General features: G+C 39.7%; 1 protein-coding gene across 3 annotated transcripts in view; it reads left to right on the forward strand.

The window, feature by feature from the left end:
• nfatc2a (nuclear factor of activated T cells 2a) overlaps nt 1-14,973 on the forward strand; it is a 147,340-nt gene that overhangs the window by 24,951 nt on the left and 107,416 nt on the right. For all 3 annotated transcript variants that reach the window (XM_072239880.1, XM_072239888.1, XM_072239895.1), the window contains exon 4: nt 5,918-6,120. In XM_072239880.1, the coding sequence (XP_072095981.1) occupies nt 5,918-6,120 (203 nt within the window). The remainder of the gene's footprint in view (nt 1-5,917; nt 6,121-14,973) is intronic.

Raw genomic sequence — 14,973 nt, forward strand, 5'->3', positions numbered from 1 at the left:
TTCATCAGGACTAATTGAAGAAAGAGCTAGTAAGAGATTAAAAGTGGGAGGGGGAGGGGGAGATCCAAAATGATAGGAGAAGACAGGAGGGGGAGGGATGGAGTCAAGAGCTGGACAGGTGATTGGCAAAAGGGGTATGAGAGGATCATGGGACAGGAGGCCCAGGGAGAAGGAAAAGGGGGAGGAGGGGGAAAGCCCAGAGGATGGGCAAGGGGTATAGTCAGAGGGACAGAGGGATAAAAAGGAGAGTGAGAGAAAGAATGTGTGTATATAAATAACGGATGGGGTACGAGGGGGAGGTGGGGCATTAGCGGAAGTTAGAGAAGGCAATGTTCATGCCATCAGGTTGGGGGCTACCCAGATGGAATATAAGGTGTTGTTCCTCCAACTTGAGTGTGGCTTCATCTTTACAGTAGAGGAGGCCGTGGAAAGACATGTCAAAATGGGAATGGGATGCGGAATCCTGCTTTCTCTGGCAGACAGATGAAGCCACACTCAGGTTGGAGGAACAACACCTTATATTCCGTCTGGGTAGCCCCCAACCTGATGGCATGAACGTTGACTTCTCTAACTTCCGCTAATGCCCCACCTCTCCCTCGTACCCCATCCGTTATTTATATATACACATTCTTTCTCTCACTCTCCTTTTTTCTCCCTCTGTCCCTCTGACTATACCCCTTGCCCATCCTCTGAGCTTTTCCCCCCCTCCCCCTTTTCCTTCTCCCTGGACCTCCTGTCCCATGATCCTCTCATACTCCTTTTGCCAATCACCTGTCCAGCTCTTGGCTCCATCCCTCCCCCTCCTGTCTTCTCCTATCATTTTGGATCTCACCCTCCCCCTCCCACTTTTAATCTCTTACTAGCTCTTTCTTCAGTTAGTCCTGACGAAGGGTCTCGGTCTGAAACGTCGACTGTACCTCTTCCTAGAGATGCTGCCTGAACATTTAGTCATATTCTATAATGGCCTAGAAATCCACTGGGTTGTATCAAAAATAGCTCACCAACCCTAAAAAGTTCAGGGCAATACAGTGGAGACATGAACTGCAGATACTGGAATTTGAAGCACAAAAAAGTTGGTGGAGGAACTCAGCATGTGGAGTAATATCTATGGAGGGAAAAGACAGATAACATTTCAGGCCGACACCCTTCATCTGGTCCAGGCGAAGGACCTCAACCCAAAATGCCAAATATCTATTTCCTTTCAGAGACGCTGATCCGTCCGTTGGGTTCTTCCAATAATAAGATTTTTTTCCTCACGATAAGCAAAGAATCCTGGCGCAATATTGTGTATATCCTGTAACTAGCTAAATCATCAAACCTTTCCAGCAATATCTACAGTGTATGTGCAGTGAATAAAATAAAGTTAAGACAAATATGGAATAAGTTCCAGCTTTTGAGGCACTAAGCAGTTGATTAGAAAAAATAATAAGAGATTGGTTATTGAAGCAGGTTCATAAATCTTTCAGATTTTAAGTTGTTGAAGGAAGATGGAGGACAAGCTACAGATTATATTTCGGGAATTTGGGTGGTTTCAACAGGCTGTTTCTGTGCGGCAATTTGCTGTGTCTGTATGATTCTTTGAGAAGAAATGAGCAGGCAAATCTGAATGTCTCAGGTCTGTTCAGTTAAAGTTTGATTACCAGAAATATTTCCAATCAAATTTAACCACCTGGAATGTACCTAAACTCCTGGTGTTAAAATTTAGTACAGTATTGCTAGGGCTGTCTAAAAGTCAGCTAACATAGAATAACAAATCAGAATGTTGTTGTTGTTCCTTTTTACGGCATATGGTGCATCGGGTGGCAGTTTTGCTGTTTCCATAGCCTCTGAATGTTTTTTACGACCGAGTTGCTAGCTCAATGCTCAACCCAGCATAGATGGAAAGCATACGAGGTGCTAGCCGAATTTGAACTCAGGATCATTTGCCTCAAAGTCCGGTGCTGATGACACTATACCAGCGGCTGACAGAACAAATTAAAATATTGGCCCTTATTTGCAGAAATCAAAACATACATTGAAAACATTAATTTTATTGATCAATGATACTCTATTTATTTCCATACTGCTTGTGGTGAGGTATATCTGAGAGCAATTTTCAAAGTTCAAATGTTCAAAGTAAAATTTATTTTCAGAGTACATATGTATCACCACATACAACCCTGAGATTCTTTTACTATATAAGACAAGAGTGATTAAACATGTAATAGATAACATTGAATTTAATTCACAGCAGAAATCAGACATTACCATAAATAGTGAAGAACCAAATGGATTTAAGGAATTAAGAAATAACATTAGTAAGGAGCATGTGCTGAAAAAATTAATGGGAATGAATATAACATAAGTAAAATTGCTGATGTACAGTGGCTGGTTGAAAGAAAATAAGCAATTAGCATGTAAAGAAGTCTGCAAAAGGATACATACAAATGAGAAAAGGTACAAAATTCCTTGAGAGAATGCAGAAGAAAGTTAATCAAATGATTACAGGAATAAGGAATCTTAGTGATAATGTTCAGAATTAGAATCAGGCTTATTATCTCTGTCATATGTCATATAATTTGTTACATTGTGGCATTTGTACAGTGAAATACATTTTAAAAATTACTGTTACTGTAAGGATTATATTAAAAATAAATAAATAGTTCAAAAACGGAGCAAAATAATGAGATAGTGTCAATGGTTACATAGACTGTTCAGAAATTTCATGGTGGATGGGAAGAAGCTATTCCTAAAACAGACTCTGTACCTTCTCCTTGATGGCAATAATGAGAAGAGAGCATACCCTGGATAGTGAGGGTTCCCAATGATGGATGTTGCCTTCTTGAGGATAATATTAGGATGAGGTAGTTCTTTTAGTGGAAGAAAAGTGGAAAAGAACGTTTGTTAAAGATGTACAAGATCCTAACAAGTTTGAAAAGGGTAAGTATAGAGAAGCTGTTCCTTCAAACGATGGTTTTAGGGACATAGATTTAAAGATCAACAAAGGATGTGAGAAGGATCTTCGTAAGGAGAGTGATTGTGATTGGAACTCACTGCCTGTATGAGTGATGGCAACAGAATCAATTAGTAATCTAAAAGTGGATTGAGTAGACACTCAAGAAAAAGTTTTTAAGAAGGTTGTTGGGACAGAATAGTGAATGGATCTGATAAAATTGATAATAGCAAGTCAGGATAGTCATGATAAGCTGAATGGTATCCTCTGTTCTAGAGTAATTCCATGGTTCAATGAACAGACAAGAAGGTGTCAGTGGATGTATGTTGTAATTGCTAAGATTATTCACTTTGTTCTGAAGTTTGATGAGACTTGAGGTTATTAGTAAGTGAAAAATGGAAATATAAATTAAGACAGAAATGCTGGAAACACACAGAAAGCCAGGCAGCATCTGTAGAATGAAAAGCAGAGTTAACATTTTAGAACAAAGTTCCTTCCCAGTTCTGACAAAGGGGTTTCCACCTGAAACATTAGTTATTTCACCTTCTACAGATATTGCGTGATCTGCTGAGTGTTTCAAAAATTTTTAACTATTTGAGGTCACCATTGTGATTAATATTCACTTTCTAGGGTCCAAGAGGCTTATAACTAACCTCAGCTTCCTGCTACAGCAGTATAATATTTCCAAAAGGTCAGAGTTGTTTGTGACAAACTTAAACTTTCAACAAATATTCCTTGCTGAACTTCTTTTTGTAAATAAGAACCAGTCTTCAGCTCTTAATGTAAATTACAATCAGTAACCTGTTTGAAGTTAAAGGACACTTGGTCTGACGGCTAAGAAATGTGGTTTGCAAAGTGAAGTGACAATGAGATATCTTGTCTGCATTAGCTAAACACAAGACAATGGTGCTATGTTAAATGGCCTTTGTTAAACCAGGCAACTACAGCAAAGTTACTTGTACCATTGTCCACAGAAGCTTTTAGACTATCTGTGGAAATTTGTCCCATAAAACATTATCTGCAAATTATGTTATCTAATATCAAAATAGTATAATTATTTGGAAGCATTGGGATTATTGGGAATGACAAGAAGAATGACAGAAATACAGGATGACAGAGAGAAGAACTAGAATTCATTCCTCATCCTTTGGTTTCTGCGACAGATGACTTATTTGTCTACAACTTGTTGGTATTTTCTCATTGTTTATAAGACCTTTATAGTTTGTAAATAATTTGTAATTCTTAAATCTTTTATAAATCAGAAATCCTCTGTGAGCTTTAAATGTATGTTAAGAACTGTTTGTTTAAATTTAAATGTACATCATTGAAAATCAAATTTACTGTGTTTAAACTACTTCTTAAACTCCTCCTTTGTGAGGTGGGGGGTGGTGGACCCGCCACTCAAGCAGTGGGTATTGGCAGCTAGAACTCATTGCAAAGAGTAAATAGGAAATAGAATAGATAGAATAGTACAGCACAGTACAGGCCCTTCGGCCCACAATGTTGTGCCGACCCTCAAACCCTGCCTCCCATATAAGCCCCCACCTTAGATTCCTCCATATACCTGTCTAGTAGTCTCCTAAACTTCACTAGTGTATCTGCCTCCACCACTGACTCAGGCAGTACATTCCACGCACCAACCACTCTCTGAGTAAAAAACCTTCCTCTAATATCCCCCTTGAACTTCCCACCCTTTACCTTAAAGCCATGTCCTCTTGTATTGAGCAGTGGTGCCCTGGGGAAGAGGCGGTGGCTATCCACTCTATCTATTCTTCTTATTATCTTGTACACCTCTATCATGGGACACCACTAGTCACAATCCTCCAATCTGAATGTACTCCCTCCTCCACCATCCTCTGCCTTCTGCAGGCAAGCCAATTCTGAATCCACCTGGCCAAACTTCCCTGGATCCCATGCCTTCTAACTTTCTGAATAATCCTACCGTGTGGAACCTTGTCAAATGCCTTACTAAAATCCGTATAGATCACATCCACTGCACTACCCTCATCTATATGCCTGGTCACCTCCTCAAAGAACTCCATCAGGCTTGTTAGACACGATCTACCCTTCACAAAGCCATGCTGACTGTCCCTGATCAGACCATGATTCTCTAAGTGCCTATAGATCCTATCTCTAAGAATCTTTTCCAACAGCTTTCCCACCACAGACGTAAGGCTCACTGGTCTATAATTACCCGGACTATCCCTACTACCTTTTTTGAACAAGGGAACAACATTCGCCTCCCTCCAATCCTCCGGTACCATTCCCGTGGGCAACGAGGAAAGTAAGCTAGTCTTTGAAGAGTAGGTTGATACAGTATACTGCCCCTATAGTGAGGATACCTGTAAATAATTATATCAGTTAGGGCTTAAAATCCTCTTTTGAGTTTAGAGATTTGTGGATATGGAACTCCGAACCATCACATCTTCATCTTCCCAAATGTTCCTTCACAGGCCAAGGATTCCCAGGAAGTAGGTGAACATGTAACTTTTTTTTCAAGCTGGCTTTGATAAAACCCATAACCGTCTGGTTATCTCTTGTTACAACGGAGCTTGATATCGGATTCTTATTGTTGGACTTTTGAATGAGGTAGCCTGTCCATCAGAACTCACTGTCTATAATAAGAGCCTTGGTGCTAGAGATCTGTGCCTAAGAGAGGATGCTGATGTTGGTTCCTTCATCCTGCCAATGGATCAATGGAAAGATTTAAAGAAGTGTTGAATTCACCACATCAGTACTTTCAAGTTATTATAGGAGAGCTCTGAAGTGAAGGAACGTGTAGGAATTCCATTTGTGATTGTATTGCAATACAAACTGTATATTCTAAATGAGAATGGTCTGTTGTTTTAAAAACAATGATGATATTAGGAATTATGATTAAAAGCTTTTCTAGCCTACCTTCATTTTTATGTTGAGTGAGGCCTGTAAGGATTTAATGTAGCTTTTATCTTGAACAAACCAACATGTTATCTTGTCTCTTATCAGCTGCATGGCTACATGGAGAACACACCTTTAAGCCTGCACATATTTATTGGAACAGCAGATGAGCGACTCCTAAGGCCACATGCCTTTTACCAAGTCCATCGCATCACTGGCAAGACAGTCTCAACCACCAGCTATGAGAAAATATGTGGCAACACCAAAGTCCTGGAGATCCCTCTTTTGCCGGAGAACAACATGAAAGCAGTGTAAGAATATTAATTTAATTAAAGTGTTACTGACCATTATATAGTTTTTAAATATTTTTGTTAAATATTACCCCTAAAGAGAATGAGTTGGATAATGGCATGTTACTGTTGTTCCTTTACATTGGACAATTTGGTTAAATCCCATTGAGAATAATGAAATTAAAGCCTCTTACCAGCTGCAGTAAAGGCAGCTTTTGTCTACAGTAAAGTATTGGCTGGACTGTATCTGTTAGTCTCAAAGCAATATCACTTTACACTACATTGAATGAGTTGGTCGACATATTTGATGATCTCAGTTTACTTTCATTAGCAAAATTCTTATATTGTTTGTTCTGCTATTGATATCATTTCTACAAACTTGGTGCTAAAAGTAATGCATTTCTGCTGCCCCACTCTTAATCTGATTTTTAATCTGGAAATTTAAAGTACATGATGCTATATATGGTAGGCAACTTTTCTCTGAGGTTAACCTTGTGGTGAATTTTTGAGTCATGATGCAAGTTGTTCATATCTGTGTCCAGCTTTGTATGAACCCAACTGCTCAATCTAGACCCTGAACTTTTAAAATTAAAAAAAATGTCTCAGGACTTGACATCTCACATTATTGCCATCTTGATTTCACCTAAAATATGAACTGTAAAAAAGATTTTGTGCTTTACTGATCATTTTATCCTTGGAACTTTAAATGTTTACTTACAAAATATTTACATGCACAGTGGAAGAGTGACTAGCACAATTACAATAAAAGGTGATATTCTGGTTCTGTTTTCAGGGTGTTTGGGGAATTTTAGCAAACTAGTCAAATACAATTGCTTTGGATTCTTTGTAAGATTTTGACATTAAAAAGAATACTAATGGGAAAGTACTGTGCTATCAGTTGAACTGTTAATTTCCAAGATAGGTTTTGAATGGATAGAGGTTTACCTTTACCATTGCAGATCACTGGTACTGCACTGCTGTATCAACTTAGTAACCTCATTTGCATCTGCTTCTACACTTGTTAGGTGGAAAGTCTGGTAAAACATTGTATGTTGCTACTTAAGTGAAAGACAATTAAACTTTTAAGTGTACCCCTAATTAGTGTTTACACAGAAAAGTTGTGTAATTTCCATTCAGGCTTTCTCACCCTACATTTCTTTGTCCAACTGCCATAGCAAACAATGCAATTTAAGCAATCTCATGTCCTTTGACCTGATCTTAATTATAAATAAAAATTAATAGCAAAATAACCCAAAAGCAGCTTATAATGGACAAACCTGGAAACAAAAAAAATGTTTTGTACTACCTATCCTGTGTGGTGTAATCCAAATACAACTTAAAAATCAAATCTGAAGAAAACATTTACTTACAATCGCTTTGAGATACTATTTAATAAAATGAGATAAAATACCGCAATTATTCTATGTTGAGGTAGTAAAGATCATGAATATTTGTCTTTCCTATGAAACAGTAACATGTAGCCTGCTATTTCCTGCCTGCCTGCTTCCATTTCTGGGTGCTGAACTTAGACTAGCCTCATTCTTAGGGTCAAGGAAGCTCCACCAATTTGTTCAATAGTGCACAGAAGGCAATTAGTGGAGTAGTCAGAGAAGTACCGGTACACATTCTTTCCTGCACTGCTGAATAATGACCTTTGGCTGGTCTACTCGAGAATAAACATGTAGAAAGATACATATATTGGACCATTCAAGGGAAGCTGGACAGGATAGAGGAAGCTTAACAACCTTCCTGGAAGCGCCATGATTTTAGTTAATTAAACCATAAGACCATAATATATAGGAGCAGAATTAGGCCATTTGGCCCATCGAGTCTGCTCCTCCATTTCATCATGGCTGATCCATTTTTCCTCTCAGCCCCAGTCTCCTGCCTTCCCTCCAGTATCTCTTCATGCCCTGACCAATCAAGAGTCTATCAACCCCTGCCTTAAATATATATACAGACTTGGCCTCCACAGCTGCCTGTGGCAACAAATTCCACTGATTCACCACTCTCTGGTGAAAGAAATTCCTTCTCATCTCCATTCTAAAAGGATGCCCCTCCATTCTGAGGCAGTGTCCTCTGGTCGTAGACTCTCCCACCATAGGAAACATCCTCTCCACATCCATTCTGTCAAGCCTTTTCACCATTTGATAGGTTTCAATGAGGTCACCCCTCATTCTTCTGAAATCCTGTGAATACAGGCCCAGAGCTATTAAACGCTATTCATATGACAAGCCATTGAAACCTGGAATCATTTGGAATCATTATTGTGAGCCTCCTTTGAACCCTCCCCGGTTTCAGCACGTCCCTTCTAAGATAAAGGGCCCAAAACTGCTCACAATATTCCAAGTGAGGCTTCACCAGTGCTTTACAGAGTCTCAACCTTACATCCTTGCTTTTATATTTGAGTCCTCTTGAAATGAAAGCTAACATTGCATTTAATGTTCCTCACCACAGACTCAAACTACAAACTAACCTTTGAGGAATCCTGCATAAGGATTCCCACGATCCCTTGCACCTTCAGAGTTTTGAATTTTCTCTCCATTTAGAAAATAGCCGTCCCTTTGATGTCTTCTACCAAAGTGTATGACCATGCATTTCCTGACCCCGTATTCTACCTGCCACTTTGCCCATTTTCCTAATCTGTCAACGTCCTTCGGTAGCCTCTCTATTCCCTCAAAACTACCTGCCCCTCCACCAATCTTCGCATCATCTGCAAACTTCGCAACAAGGCCATCAATTCCATCATCCAAATCATTGACATATAACGTTAAAAGAATCCATCCCAGCACAGACCCCTGTGGACCAGAAAAGGCTCCCTTTATTCCCATTCTTTGCCTGCTGCCAATCAGCCACTGCTTTATCCATGCTAGAATCTTTCCTGTAATACTATGGACTTGTAGCTTGTTAAGCAGTCTCATGGGTGATACCTTGTCAAAGGCCTCCTGAAAATCCAAGTACGCAACTTCAACCGATTCTTCTTTGTCTAGCCTGCTTGTTATGTCTTCAAAGAATTCCAACAGATTTGTCAGACAAGATTTTCCTTTGAGGGAACCATGTTGACAACGGCCTATTTTATCATGTGCTGCCAAATACCCTGAAACTACATTCTTAACAATCAATTCCAACATCTTCCCAACCACTGAGGTCAGACTAACTGGCCTATAATTTCTTTTCTTCTGCTTCCCTCCCTTCTTGAAGAGTGGAGTGACATTTGCAATTTTCCAGTATTCTGGAACCATTCCAGAATCTAGTGATTCTTGAAAGGTCATTACTAATGCCTTCACAATCTCTTCAGCCACCCCTTTCAGAACCCTGGGGTATACACCATCTGGTCCAGCTGACTTATCTACCTGACACCTGGGACTTCCACCATACTGCTAGTGTCTTCAACAGTGAAGGCTGATGCAAAATATTTATTCAATTAGTCCATCATTTCCTTGTCCCAGTTTACTACTACCTCTACAGCATTGTTTTCCAGCGGTCTGATATCCACTCTCGTTTCTCTTTTACACTTTATGTATCTGAAGAATCTTTTGGTATCCTCTTCAATATTATTGGCTAGCTTACTTTTATATTCTATCTTTACCTCCTTAATGATTTTTTTAGTTGCCTTCTGTTGGTATTTAAAAGCTTCCCATCCTCCCACTAATTTTTGCTCTATTATGTACTCTCTCCTTGGCTTTTATGCTTGTTTTGACCTCTCGTTAGCCACAGTTGTGTCATCATTCCTTTAGAATACCTCTTCCTCTTTGGGATGTACATATCCTGTGCCTTCTAAATTGCTTCCAGAATTCCAGTCATTGCTACTTTGCCATCATCCCTGCCAGTGTTCTTTTCCAATCAATTCTGGCCAGCTTCTCTTATGTCTCTGTAATTCCCTTTACTCCTTGGTAATACTGGCTTTAGCTTCTCTTTCTCAAATTTCAGGGTGAATTCAATCATATTATGATTAATTTCCCCTAAGGATTCTTTTACCTTAAGGTCTCTAATCAATTCCAGTTCATTGCACAACACCCAATCCAGAGTATCTGATTTCTCCCCACCCCAACCCCCAGTGGGCTCAAGCATGAGCTGCTCTAAGAAGCCATCTTGTAGGCATTCTACAAATTCCCACTCTTAGAATCCAGCACCAATGTGACTTTCCCAGTCTACCTGCATATTGAAATCCCCCATGACTATTGTAGCATTGCCCTTTTAGTATGCATTTTCTATGTCCCATTGTAATTTGTAGACCACATCTGTGCTAATTTTTGGGAGCTGTATATAACTCCCTCCAGGGTCTTTATACCCCTTCAGTTCCTTGGCTCTAGCCCGAATGATTCAACATCACCCAACCCTATGTCACCTCTTTCTAATGATATGATTTCATTTTTTACCAATGACCAATGCCACTCTTTCTGCATTTCTGACTGTCCTTTTGATAAAATGTGTATCCATGGACGGTAAGCTCCAAGCTCTAAAGGGTATCTCTTCATGCCTTTAGTTCTTAATCCTTTACTAATGTTGTTTCAATTGCTTTCTCCATGAAGGCAATGAATTTGCACAAACCCTGCTTTTCAAATGGGAGCTCTGATTCGAGAAATCATTCTGCATTGGAGACATCTAAACAGACTATTGGGTTTTCACTTGTGTTTACTGTTACTGACCAAGAGAAAGCTGCTTTTGCAGATTAAAAAGTCTTGCTGCTCAGTTGGCCAAAATCAATCTTTTTTGTTAAGACATACCTTTTAATGCAAAAATAATTACAGTCAGTTCGTTATTCATGCCCTCCCTTCCTAGCAGGTTGGGTCTGCTCCCGTGGCAACACGTAGCTCAAAATAGGTTGCCCATTGTAGCTGACCTCAAATGATCACGTAAGCTAGTCAGATCAGGCATGTGAATTGCATATGATTTGATATATCAAATTACATTTAAATAAATTAATATTTAAAGCAAAGTGCTTTAAACTGAATTAAAAGAATTATTATTTTTTAAAAGATGAATTGGCAGAGGTTGATTCTAATCTGATTTGCTTTCCATTTCTGCATCTACAAATCTCTGGCTGCTAGATAGAACTTGGTTTTATTTTGCACTAATTCTTAAAATGTTTTCAATCAGAGTAACGAGCAGCAGCTGGAAAAGACAATATCACTTGTTGGTATTTGGCTGTACTTTTTAACTATCAAGAAGTCATGTAATTCACATTCAGAAAAATTACAGGAAATAGTAGCTGGGCTTCTTGTGTGACTGAAATAAAGTAGCTAGAATGGAGTGTGGCATTGCACCTGATCATTTGTTGGCAGAGTTATTGAGCATTTAGCCTTAGTGAGTGAACCAGAATGTTTTCCAGTTACCCCTAATCAGGAACTGGAAAACATTTTGGTTCACTCACTAAGGCTAAATGCTCAAAAGACTAGCTTAAGCTATCATTCAGAATACAAAGGTTGAAAGGTTTATGAGACTGAGAAACAACATCTTTTTTTTTCATGAATTCCAGGCTGGTTTAGGTATCAGTCAGATCTAGGACACCAAAGCTTTTTCAGTGTGGTTTAGCAGTCCAAGTCTCATATAGTGTTAACCTCCAAGAGTCTTAAACTGCCCTCTCTGGATATTTTCACAGTATCATGAGGCTCGAAGCGAGATGAAATTTTCAGCTGTGGTTTATACCTCCAGTTTGCTGATATGTGAGATTTTATGTTGGTAGAGTAAGATAAGAAATATGATAACTTTTCCAAGCTGAAGCTTGCAATATAAAACAGTGACTGTTTCAATTATTTAACAAATGATACATTAATGTTAATCTTTCCTATTTTCTCTGAAGGAATTGGCTGTTGCTATTTTTGTATTGAGTTGGCCCCAGTAATGATGGGTACTTGTTCATGTGCAGAACAGATCCAGGCAAAAATTGTAGGTTCATAGAATTCTTATGCCACAGAAGGCATTGAATTGGCCCATTGACTCTTCGACCATTTCCAAAAAGAACATAACCATCAGAATCCTTGCCCTGTTCTTTTACCATGGAGTAGCATTTTTTCTCTCTCTTGTGTGCTTATCTAATTCTCCTATAAGAGTTCTAATTGACTTTGTTTCCACTACCCCTATAGCTTGTGAGTTCTAGGCAGTGAAGTTAGATTTTAGATTATGGGGACACTCTGTCCTCATTTATTGTCATTTAGAAATGCATGCATTAAAAAATGATACGATGTTCCTCCAGTATGATATCACAGAAACACAAGACAGACCAAGACTAAGGCAGTTTATCTAGTATAACCTTACCTCCCTGGAATCCAGATATATCTTGTCTGCTTTCCAGACATCTAGTCTTTTTTTCCTTCACGTCTGAACATTTGGTGATCATGAATACACTCAATGCTCTGCTTTGTGTCCTAAATACAAATGATTTTGTGATGCTGGAAATCCAGAGTAACACACACAAAATGCTGAAGGAATTCAGCAGGTCAGGACTGAGACCCTTCTTCAGGACTGGAAAATAATCAAGGACACGACCCACCCAGCCAACACACTTTTCGTCCCTCTTCCCTCTGGGAGAAGGCTCAGGAGCTTGAAGACTCGTACAGCCAGATTTGGGAACAGCTTCTTTCCAACTGTGAGAAGACTGTTGAACGGATCCTGACCCGGATCTGGGCCGTATCCTCCAATTATCCGGACCTGCCTCTCGTTTTTTTTTGCACTACCATTTTTCTATTTTCTATTTATGATTTATAATTTAAATTTTTACTATTTACTAATTTTTACTATTTTTAATATTGAATATTTGTAATCCAGGGAGTGGGAAGTGCAGAATCAAATATCGCTGTGATGATTGTACGTTCCAGTACCAATTGTTTGGTGACAATAAAGTATAAAGGCAGGGGGAAGAAGCCAGAATAAGAATATGGGAGGGGTGGGGAGGATGACAGCTGATAGGTGAAGCCACGCTGGGCGGAAGGTAGGATGTGGGTGAGGGGGATAAAATAAGAAGCTAGGAAGTGAACCGTAAGGGGTTGAAGAAGAAGGAATCTTAGAGGAGTGGAGAATAGATTATGGGAGAAAGGGAAGGATGAGGGACCAGAGGGAAGTAATAGGCAAGTGAGGAGAATGGAAGGGGTAAGAGGGGATCCAGAATGAGGAATGGAAAGAGATAGAAGGGGCAAGCAGTGAAATTACTGGAGGTTAGGGAAATTGATGTGCATGCCATCAGGTTGGAGGCTACCTTATCCATGTCCAGTTTAAGTATCTAAGAGTGGCCTCATTGTGAAGGTAGAAGAGGCCATGGACTGACATGTTGGAATGGAAAAGGGAGTGGAATTAAAGTGGTTTGCTCCTAGGAAATCCTGCCTGTTGTGGATGGAGCAAAGGTCCTCAATCTATGTCAGGTCACACCAATGTAGAGGAAGCTGCACCAGATACAGTGGGTAACCTTTACAGACTCACAAGTAAAAAGTTGCCTCACCAGGAAGGTCTGTTTGGGGTCCTGAATAGTGGTGAGGGAAGAAGTGAATGAGCAGGGGTAAATGGGAAGGGACAAATGGACAAGGATAAGGAAGTTACGGAGAGAGTGATATCTATCGAAAGCAGAAAATAGGGGGGGGGATAAAGAAGTGTTCAGTGGTGGAATCCTGTTGAAGATAGTGGAAGCTACAGAGAATGATGTGCTGGTATGGAGGCTTGTGGGTTGGTAGGTAAGGACAAGAGGAACTCTATCCCTGTTAATGCAGTTGGAAGATAGCATGAGGGTGGACATCTAGGAAATGGAAGAGATGCGGGTGGGGACAGCATCAATGATAGAGGGAGTAACACCACTTTCTTTTGAAGAAGGAGTATATCTCAGATGTTCCGGAATGGAAAGCTACATCCTGAGAACAGATGTAGTTGAGATGGAGGTAATAAGAAAAGGGGATGGTGGGTGTCATGAGGTATAGTCTAGATAGTCTTTAAGTTTTTAAAATATATCAGTAGACTGTCTATCTCCAGATATGGAGACAGAGAAATTGAGAAAGGAGTGAGAGATGTCAGAGGTGGATACCTCTCCTTGGGGCCTAATTAACATTTACATTTACATTCTACTTCTCTGTTGTAATTCAGAGGATTCGGAAATAGGTGATGGTAACACAAAGAGGTGAAGAGGGCATTTGATTTATATATAGGTAATTACTACACTACAAGTTTGGTTAGGTCATAACTGTATGTAATACTGGTCACCATTCACTATGAAGGGGATAATGCAGCAGTGATTTACCAGCTGCCTGGAATGAGGAGAGACTTGAGAAGCTCAGAGTGTCTCCCTTTGAATGAAAGGCGCTGAAAGGAGATAGAGCTGAAGTATACAAAATTATGAAGGACATGGACAGGGTAGATAAAAGAAAACCTTTCCCCATAACAGAGGTGTCAAAAACCATCTAGCACAGGTTTAGGGTGAAAGGGAAGAGATTTTGAGTGGATATGAGGAACAGTTCCTTTTACCGAGGCCGTAATTGGAATCTGGAATGCCTTGTCTGAGTGGATGGCGAAAAGGGAATTTTCACAATATTTATCTGGACGAGCACTTCAATAATGAAGGCAGAGAAGTCTACAGAAGAAGTGCTGGTGATTGGGATTAATGTTGATCAATGTTCGGCATGGCTACACTGAGCAAAAGGGCTTGGTTCTGTAGCTGTATACTTCTACGATTCAAAATATTTATTAGCCACTTTCACCATCCCCCATCCCTTTCAAATTTAGGCACATATGTACCCAGCTTCCCATTGTTAGTGCACACCATTAGAATTTTACTACTTAGACCATATTGCTTCTATTTACTTTTTCTGCCAAGGAATGAGTAAGTGTGTGTGTGTGCGCGCCCTTAACTCCTGGTGGAGTCGTCAGGGCGCTGTCATGACAAGCTTTTTTTTT

Source organism: Mobula birostris, chromosome 2, assembly GCF_030028105.1.
Source record: "Mobula birostris isolate sMobBir1 chromosome 2, sMobBir1.hap1, whole genome shotgun sequence".
Classification (NCBI taxonomy): domain Eukaryota; kingdom Metazoa; phylum Chordata; class Chondrichthyes; order Myliobatiformes; family Myliobatidae; genus Mobula; species Mobula birostris.